General features: G+C 47.4%; 1 protein-coding gene across 1 annotated transcript; it reads right to left on the bottom strand.

The window, feature by feature from the left end:
- Positions 1-119: 119 nt before the first annotated feature.
- Positions 120-10,375, bottom strand: LOC103461144 (GRAM domain-containing protein 1A-like; the record flags this gene model as incomplete). Its single annotated transcript, XM_008403468.2, has 10 exons — positions 120-496; positions 2,274-2,427; positions 2,968-3,274; positions 3,452-3,570; positions 5,075-5,155; positions 5,313-5,408; positions 7,333-7,436; positions 9,237-9,321; positions 9,407-9,427; positions 10,146-10,375. Coding segments are annotated over 10 exons (1,574 nt in total), but the record flags the coding sequence as incomplete, so codon positions are not given.
- Positions 10,376-10,404: the final 29 nt, after the last annotated feature.

Genomic DNA, 10,404 nt, shown 5'->3' with positions numbered 1-10,404 from the left:
ACACACACACACACACACACACACACACACACACACACACACACACACACACACACACACACACACACACACACACACACACACACGGTTAGAGGCGTGTGTGTGTGTGTGTGTGTGTGTCAGCAGTCTGAGGAGCTCAATGAGAGCAGCAGGAAAACAAAACGCTCCAACGGTCGCCGCCTCGACAGGAAAAACTGGCATTCATGTTCCACAGCGACAAGTTCAGACCCGTTCTGCAGAACCAGCCGACTGAACGACTGAACCGCCGGGGAGGCGGAGGCAGAGACGGGGCAGTGGGCCGGGACCGGACCCGGAACCAGGGCCCGGGGAGGGGCTGACGTACCGGTGAAGTGCCTCTGGGAGAACAGGTGCTGGAGGAAGTGCGTGTCTGCGGAGAACAGCAGGTCGTGCAGCTTGTCCACGCTCATCCGGACCGCCGTGTTGATGTTGAGGCGGCCGCCGAGGTCCGAGCAGAACGCCTCCACCTCGCCCGACGCTGCAACACACAGAGGCGGGAAGCTGACGTCCCAGCAAACACTCACAGAAACATCCGACTGCTGCTGCAGCAGCTGAGAACCGGGAGCTAAAGCTGCTTCAGCCTCAGAGAAACAAGGAGCCAGAAAACAGATGAAACCAACAACATCCTGTCATTCCCAACTGATTTCACAACAATTCCCGTCCATTTACATGTTTCTGTATTTACATGTATTAGTTTGTAAACCAAGTACTTAGAATAAAGCCAAACGTTTAGCTTCAGACTATACATTTAGTTAATGGCCTAAATGCATATCTTGAAGTTAAATATTTAGTTCAACTACATAAATTGTTGCCAACTTAATATTCAGGTTCTAAATTAAATATTAAGATTATTATGCAAAAAATGTAGTTGAACTAAATATCTAACTACAAGATATGCATTTAGTTCAATGCTAAATGTTTAGCATCAAACTAAATGTTTAGCTCCAAGACAACAAAAACTAAACTAAATATTTAAATTCAAGTTAAATATAACTTATTTAGTTTGAAACTTTACTAATTAAATTAAAAATACTTATTTCCACCCAAAGGGAAATAAAATGCTAAGCAGATTTTATTTATAAATCCAGATGATCAGAAACGGTCCGACTGGAGGCAGTAAGTGAATAGTTAAAGTAAACCGTCTGCTATTCCTCCTCCAGGTGGAAACATCCTGAACCTGAAGGTTGGAGCTGATCTGGTTGCTCTGGCTCTACACCTGGAGAAACTTTCCATGATCCACAGGAACGTTTGAGAAAATTATTGCTTCATTTTAAAACAAATGTTTTAATGCAAATAAAATGAATCTTTCTGAAAACTAGAACATGAATCTGGTTCGGCCGATTTAACGTTTGTTCCATATCTGAGGAAAGTTTGCAGCTGTAAATAAATCCAGTTTTGGTATAAAGTGATTTAAAGGTGAAGCTCCTTCAACCTCTGTGGGGTCACAGATCTCCACTGAAACCCGTCTGAGGTTCTGCTGCAGAGCCGACCCAGACGGTTCTGCTGCAGAGCCGACCCAGACGGCTCTGCAGCAGAACCTCCACACAGACCCAGAACCGCTTAACAGCAGCTGAAAACCGTTTCCTGGGTATTTACAGACAAACCGTCCCTGTAAGCTGGAGGCCAGGTGAGGTCAAGGGTCAGTTCAGAGAGACCTGCAGGTTCTCCTTCAGGCCGGATTCACCCAGGCAGAACCAAACAGGTTCTGCAGACACTGCTGGGTTAAAAAACCCACAGTGACCCAGAAAGAAACAATTTAAAGTTTGAACTGGAAGGAAAGATGAGCTGAAGACAGAAACCTTCAACCCGGCTGAACTCAGAGTCCAACAGGTCAGCAACTTGAGGTCCAGTTACGGTCTGGTTCTGGTTCTGCATCAACCGTCTTCCTAAGGACGCTGGTTTTTGCATGATGAACTTGAACTAAGCACAGCTTGTCTGAATCAAATAATCGAGATATTTATCATTAATATGAGCTTGGAGACGATACCCGTTTGCTTTAGAGCGAGTGTGCAGATCAGGCTGCAACACACACACACACACACACACACACACACACACACACACACACACACACACACACACACGCACACAGTCACTTTAATTACTTTAATTTTGAACTTCACCGGCCTCGTGGTGCTTCCAGGCGGACATTAATTAAGAGTCTTGGAGGTTTGAACTTCCCTCTGACTGCTTCAGCAGAAACGTTTTCCAGAGTTCAGCCACTTTTAACCAGTTAGGAAACGGGTCAGACTTACTCTCCTCCTGCGTGTCGGACGAGTTGCTGGGGTCGGTGGGCAGCTCCTCGTCGTTGGTGATGTCCAGTGAGGAGAGGTTTCCCAGGCTGGCGGCCGGTGGGGGCGGCAGGTGATTGGTCGACTCGGGCTGACTGTCGCCTCCTTCCTCCAGGGTCTGGAGCAGAGGGGGGTGAGGGGGGCACACGGCCCAGCGTCATGTGTCGGGTGAGAAACGGGCTGCGGCTCCATTTTTTTTATTTTTAAAAATCCTTGAGCTTATTTTAGTTTAGGTTAGTTACATGAGCTAAACCTATTTGATCTCATTTCACACCGTTAGCACATCTTTTTAAACGTCGCTATTCTAGCGACGTATTTGTGCAAAATAGAGTCGTTTATGCCGTCAGCTATAAATTAACAACTTGACATATTAAAACATATTTTCTGTTAATCCTTAAATTGATTTTGAAAATTAGAAAATGTGCAGAAAAAGCAGCAGAATCTGGAGGTGAACATTCATTTCAGAGAACGGAACAAAAAGCATCAAATTTTTTAAATTTTAAATCCTGGATGTGTTAAAAAAGCAACTTTAGAGGTTAAAGAGTTAATCTGTTTTGTAAGTTTCTCTATTTGCTGCAGTTTATGTTTCAGTTGCAGTTTCTCAGCCGGGCTGCAGAGATAAGAGCCGTTTGTGAGCGTTGATGCTGCGATCACTTACGAACGAAGCGGCTGCAGAGACTGAGGCGGTGATGGGGGGGGCGAGGGCCAGCAGCGAGCCGTGGCAGCTGGGCGGGCTGGGCTCCATGGGTTCTGGGCCGGGTCTACTTCCTGAAGAGGACGGCACCTCAATGGGCAGGCAGGCGGCGGCGGAGGGGGGCGGGAAGGCGTTGCTGAGGACGGGGGCGGACGCCGGGCTGGTCAGACCGCAGTGGACCGGGACGGGAGGCGGGGAGCTGCCGGCGGACGGCGCCGACACCGTGCTCAGGTCCAACAGGTCCGTCACCGACACCGACTCCTCTCCCGGCCTGAGGAGGCAGGCGGTTAATGTAAAGCAGTCAGACAATAGAAATGTTGGTTAGAGTATGCAAACGAAAGCATTTGCATGTTCACTGGCTGTGCTTTTGAGGAACAGACGCAACAGAGGAACTTCAGTTTTATAAAGTCCAGCGGAAAGAAAGGTTGGTTTCCATGGAAACACTCACAGCAGGCCGTTGATGTGTTCGCTGGTGGGAGAGACGTAGTCGTCGTCCTCGCTGGTCAGGCCCAGCTCGGTGCCGTAGCACTGGTGCACGATGTGCCACAGCTCTTTGGGGGACAGAGACTGAAAGCAAACAGAACCGAGACTCAGAGTCCAGCCTACCATGTTCAGACCGGACCGTCCGAAACAAACAGCGACTCGTTACTAAAATAATTCTGATCAGGTGATTAACATGCAACTTTAATCAGTTTTTCACAATTCATTCAATGATTAACGTTTCAGGGACTCAGCCTTCAGGTTTTAATCCAGTTTATCCGTTTTTATTGGTACTGAAGGGAAAAATGCCCTGAGCCAACACTGGAGGAGGTAATTCCAGATTATAATCCCATCAGGATGTTTTAAAAGCTCTGGTCAGGGCTTCGTTTCTGATCCAAACAGAACTCACTAAAGACTTTCTGTGCCAGTTAAAACACACGCTGCAGCAGTTTGTACAACCTGCAGATGAATCAAAAACCTAAAATAATCCAGCATGGATTACTGCCAAAAGGCTGCGCTGATAGAACAGGTTTCATTTTGGCTAAAACCAAAATAAATCACACGATAAAATTAAATCCTGCAACAATCTGGCATCAGGTTTAACCTCTGCAGCCATTTTAACCCTAATGATTGGTGACGACTGGTTTAAGACAAAAATCCAAGAATGACATGACTTCAGTTTTCTACTCAAAACCAGGAAGTGGCCGACGGCGCAGGGCATTCTGGGTAAATGCACCAAACCAATCATGTGAGGTCAGCAGGAGAAATGGCTCCTGGTCTCTAAAGACGAAGCTTTTCAGAGGTTTAATCCAGATCTTAAAGGAGCAGCATCATGCGTTTCTAGGATACTTGATTTTGATCTAAAATGGAAAATATGTTGCCTTCATTTGTATTAAAAAGGATTTATAATTATTTATAAATAAATTTTAGTGGTTTAAATTGGGCCCCCGTCTCTAAAACCTTGTTCTGAAGCTGCGCCTTCAGGAACTCATCCCAACATGGCTCCTGTGTCAACCTTCAGAGTTTTTACCAGCACTGCTCTGAGATGCAGCTCCTATAATGAGCTCAGCAGGTGTTTGCTAATTGCTGCTGGCTAGTCTGAAGGAGCCGAGAGTGTGACGGCTGCTCTGTGGAGGAAAAAGCTTGGAAGCTCTGGGGAGGAGCTTTGTCCTTGAAGGCGGGGCTAGCGCCTTCAAGGACAAATGTCTTTCAGCTGTGAAAGACATTCAGCTGTCTTTCACAGCTGAATGGTTGCCATGGAGACTAAAGGATGAGGGAATAACATACAAACATGACTTAGAGCTCAAAGACGTTGATCTAACCTGATACTGCCGCTTTAAATTCTAAGGTTTTCCAGGTTTTTCCAGATTCAGGATTTATGCAGCCTGGAAAGGTTTAATCTGGGTCTGATGTTACTGACAAATAAAAACTGTTCTGAGGTTCAGAGTCCAATCAGCAGCAGGCGGTTCTGTTTCTAGAGAACAGTAGTTAGATCCGCTCCCTCGGGCCTGTGGTTCGGTTTTCACAGCTCCTTCCCGACTGTCATCCACTCGGAGACGGTAACCGTGGCGACGTGGGCGGGAGGCCGTACCTTGTCCAACAGCGCGTTCTGCCACAGGCGGAAGATCATCATGAAGCTGCGCTCCCTGGCGCCGAACGACGTGAAGAAATGCTGAGGCAGGAAACAGGAAGCAGAGACAAAAGGCGTGAGAACAGAGAGACAGCAGGACGGACTTCCTGCGTTCGCTTCGTCGGCGTGAGGAGATCCAGCCGAGTCAGCCGGTTCCGTCCTGCTGCAGCAGCAGCAGGAAGCGCGGCGGGCGGCGTACCTTCTCGCTGTCGGTGCTGATCTGGATGGCGTTGGGGATCAGCTTGGCCGTCTTCTCCTTCGTCATTGACGTCACGTCTTTCAGCTGGATGGTGATCTGAGAAACGACATCAGCTTCATTCATCGATAAAGAAATAAAAACACACAAAGCCTGCAGGTTAAACTATATTTAGTCATCAACAGGATGAAAAGTATTTGCTCCCTTGGTTGTTTTATCCTTTTATAAATTTATCTTGATCAACAACGAAAATCCTTCTAATGTCAAAGTGAAACTGATTCTACGAATTAATGACAAGTAAAAATCTGAAAGGTAAAATAAGAGACGGCGTAAAGATTCCCTCCCTTCCAGCGACTGGACCGACCAGAGGTCCAGACAGACGGCGCTTCTGGTCCCACAAAGAGTGAAAACAGATCAGCTGAGAGCAGAGATGAAATAATCAACCAGTTCAGAATCAATAAATCAATAACTGGAGTGTAAAAAGGCAATTTTTACAAGAGTCAGATGTAATTAAGCCAAAACTGAACAACAAATATAAACACTTTCCATTTAGGACAAAACAATAAATTTCCTATTAAAGAATATTTTACATGCAGTTATTAATGGATAAATCTGAAAATTAATCTGGTTCGTATCGCCGCTGCGGGAACGCCGCGCCTATCGCCACTGCGGGAACGCCGCGCCTATCGCCGCTGCGGGAACGCCGCGCCTATCGCCGCTGCGGGAACGCCGCGCCTATCGCCGCTGCGGGAACGCCGCGCCTATCGCCGCTGCGGGAACGCCGCTGCGGGAACGCCGCTGCGGGAACGCTGCCGCGGGAACGCCGCGCATATCGCAAAATGTTTATATTCTGATATAAAAATGTAATTATTTATGTATTTTCACCTTTTAGTTTGTTTTTAATCCTGTATAAAATCTGCCAGTTGCTTTTAAGCTAATTAAATATTTGACTAAAATAATCGCTGGCTGCTGCCCTGATATTCCTCCTGGTTCTTCTGGGTCAAAGGCCCAGTCAGTGGGACCCACCACCGTTCTGATCGGACCAGTCTGAGGTTCTAACAACATGAGTCAGAGGGAAGAACCGGACCGGACCGGACCGGACCGGACCGGACCGGGTTCTACCAGAACCTCCAGAGCAACACTGAACCGTTTCAACTGGAACCGAGAGGAGCGACGGTACCGGTCCGCTTCACAACCCCTCTGTGTTTACAGCTGCTGAAGGTCCGGGACCGGTTAGAAACCCAGCAGAACATTATGACCACCTGCTCAGTTCACTAAACCACAGATCTGATTTCATCCAGGAAAAAACTGAACATCCTAAAAACTCAACCAGCAGCTTAAACTTTAACTTATGATTTGTGACAAACTGAGGTTAATTTCATGACAAGAGGTTTTACAGTATCAGCAGTTTATTACAGCTGCAGCTCTTGGTGATGAAGACGGAGATGATTTACTGCTGCAGCAGGCTCTCTGCAGATTTAAACAACTCACATTTAAAACCTTTTTAAGACACTTCTGAAAGGAAATTAAAACCTTTATATGAAATAATCCTGTCCAGACGAAATGTTAGCTTGTTTAACGTATTAAAGGTCAACTTGGTTTTTAAAGTGAGGTCCAGATATTTTCAGGCTTTTTAAGGATGCAGACACCCTGATTACACTAAACCAGTTTTAACTGTTTATAGCCGTTTATAACTTACTGTGGTGGAAATAAAGACATCAGCATTTAAACCTTAATAATAAGTAAAACCTCAGATGGTGAAATGAAATCATTTAACCTCCAAACAGCAGAGTTTGACCAGGAAGTAGACGTCTGCAGTGAGGTGTGTGTGCGTGTTTGTAATACCTTGTGGGGACCGAAGCCTGGGCCCCACAAGGGGAAACACTGTTTTTGGGTCAGGGGTCAGATTTAGGACTAAGGTGTGAATTGAGTTTTGGTTATGAATGGAAGTCAATGGAAAGTCCCCACAAACACAGCCACGCAAACATGTGTGTCTCTGTGTGTGTGTGTGTGTGAGACGTACAGTGGTTTCCCAGCGGAAGATGTTGCTGTAGAAGCAGAGCCAGTTCTCTGACAGATAGAGGCGTCCCTGAAGCAGGATGTCCTTCTGCAGAGCGCAGGAGTAGTCTGGTGAAAACAGAGCAGAGAGCAGGTCAGCTGACAAACACACACACACACACACACACACACACACACACACACACACTCTCCAGACGCCGGGCTGAAAGTGGCGATTAAACCGTTTAAACGCTCCTCCATCCTCCGGAGGGATTAAACCAAGTCTCACTGATGATCCAGAGAAGAGCTGAAGAGCTTCATAACTAGAATAATCAGGACTGGTGAAAGAATAACTGTACAAATCCAACTTGTTTCAGTGTTTTCTGCCCTTTAGACACATCAGCCAATCAGACACTCTTGTGTTTGGTCTCCAGGCAGATATTGGTCTGACCTTTAAAGCAAACCTCAGCGCAGGTTCAGGTCAGGTCAGGTTCTGATTGGTGAACCGTGTGGATCCTGAGGATTTCCTCTGAAACTTTCTGACTTTCCAGGATCTGCAGCTTGTTGTGAAACCAACTCTGTTTCTTTCAGCCGCTGGGATCAGCGCTGTGGTTCAGACGGATCTAAACGGATTCAGTGTGCAGAGACCATCAGATCAGCGTTATCCTCCATGATATCAGGCAACACCACTGCTTTGTGGCGTCTCTGCCTGGAAAACGAAGCTTTGCTACGTTTTTTGTCTACAACAGTAAAATAACCCAGAAATTCTTCCTCAGGTCATGCACAACATTAATCTTTCTCTGAAGCATGCATCTTGTTTTCATGTGGCTTATATCCAGTAGTGCACACATCTGATAATGTAGCAGTGAAGCTACTTTTAGCGTAACAATTTTACTAACCTTAAACACCTTCAATGCACTGAGCTTCCTATAAGCTCATTTTTCTACAGTAAACAGTTCAAAGTCTGCTGGCGTCCTGCTGCGTTCCGACTGAAGCCCCACTGCCGTCAATCAGGCTAAATTAGCCACAGTTAGCAAAACTCAACAACTAGAAGCCAGAACCACAAACCGCCCAGAGAGTTAAGACTCCGCCTCAGAGAACCTCACACTCCTCCAGACTAGCGGCAGCAGCAATTAGCAAACAGCTGCTGGACCCATAGCTCATCGTAGAATGGCTGTGAACGGCATCATGGAGGAGCACTGTTGTGATGACGTGCTGAAAGCGGCGCATTGGAAACAGTGGGAGCTTCTTAAAGAGACAGACTCCAATTTCAAGGCATCAGGTGTTGTGATGCTTTGATGTGAAATCAAATTACTTTAAAGTTATTTTTATACCAACTGAAGGTAACAGTTGATTGTGCTATAAAACATCACTGCGTGCCTAGAAAACACATACTTCCGCCCCTTTAAGACGCTGTGTGTGAACAGAGCGCAGCACCGATATCAGCTCTGATTGTTCCACATTTTCCAAACTCATTCCTTCTCTCTGACTGCGGCGTTCCCAACGCTCCGCCCTCCTGAGCTCTGCACGGAGACGAAACGCCAACCTGCTGCTCAGGCAGCGCATGCAGAGAGAATGCACATTTTTAACATCCCATCCTGGTGCGGTGTGGGTTTTTAGCGTCATGGTAACCGCAGCTCTAGTTCTGACCAGTTCTGACCAGTTCTGCTTTGTTCTGAGGCTGATCTAAGTGTGTGTGTGTGTGAGAGAGAGTGAAACTGTGTGATGGTCGTTAGATGTTCCTCCAGGGCAAAGCGTGTGGCTGACAAACGGCAGCGATTCATTCTTACTTCACTTCTCCTTTCAGCCGATGCTCTTCTAACTAAATCACCCAAACTCCTCTTCCTCATTTCATTCCCGCCGGGCTGAAGAACCGGGCGCCTGTCTGAACTCTGATCCCAGAACGACCCGTAAGCATCCTGAACTCACCCACTATGAGCCGCTCGGAGTCGGGGAGCTTCTTGAAGATTTTTCGGAAGTCCTCGTTGCGCTGTTTGTACGTGGGACTGAGGACCTGGGAGAGGAAGGCAGACATGGCTTCAGACGCCAGAGGCTCCAGATGAAGCCAAAGTTCAGCGACAGCGTTAATGAGTACTCACGTTGTACCAGCTCTGCATTTTCTGCAAAGAGAAACAACACAGTCACTAAGCTCTGCAGCCAGATAAGGTCGCCACAGAAACTGATTTCACACCAGCAGAGACAGTCGCTGGGCTTTAGCAACCTGCAGAGTTTCCACAGCAGGTTGCTGCAACCTGCAGAGTTTCCACAGCAGGTTGCTGCAACCCTTCAGCTTCCCTGTTTTAAAGCTGCAGAGACAAAACACCTAAAACTGACTGAAGATTCAGAAGCGGCAGCAGCTGAGAGGAAGCAGGGAGATAAAGTCATGAGAAAGAGCTGCTCTGTCCCCGGAGCACCGAGCCAGAGGGATTCTGGGTAAAATCACGCCCCTGATGGACGCTGCTGTCACACTAAGTATTCACACCCTGCTGGTATTAGTTTAAACACTATTAACAGTATGTTGTTGCACAAATATTTAAAGACATTTTATTCATTTTTAAATCCTGACATAAACAATGATCTCACTCCGATTCTTTGAATCTGCGTCTGCTGTCCTAAACGTCTGTACAGACTTATTTTTATTTTGTTGGGACATCGGCGCTCAGCGGACAGCGTTCTAGTTCTCACTTTATCATCACATGCTAACTGTCTTCAGTCAGAGGCGTTTCCAGATTGGTTGCAACACTGACTGCTACTGGAGTCACATGGATGATCAGAGCTACGGCAACATTTAGCTTCCCTTCAGGGTCCAGCTAGTCGGGCCTTCAGAGCCGTCCTTACCTTGGCGTTACGGCTGAAGTGGCGGGAGGCCAGGGGGTAGGCGGAGGACAGGGAGGAGGCGGAGGGCACGGAGGGCAGAGGGCTGTCGGCGCCGCCCCCCCCTGCCTCACCCTCGCTGGCCTTGCCCCCCCCCAGAACCCTCCGCCGCAGGGAGGGGGAGCTGCCAGGCGTGCTGCGTGGAGAGTTACTGGCCGTGCTGCAGAGACACACACACACACACACACACACACACACACACACACACACACACACACACACA

This window comes from Poecilia reticulata, unplaced genomic scaffold (assembly GCF_000633615.1).
Source record: "Poecilia reticulata strain Guanapo unplaced genomic scaffold, Guppy_female_1.0+MT scaffold_663, whole genome shotgun sequence".
Lineage (NCBI taxonomy): Eukaryota > Metazoa > Chordata > Actinopteri > Cyprinodontiformes > Poeciliidae > Poecilia > Poecilia reticulata.
The sequence above is the reverse complement of the archived record's forward strand: the minus strand, read 5'-3'. Positions and strand labels throughout refer to the sequence as shown.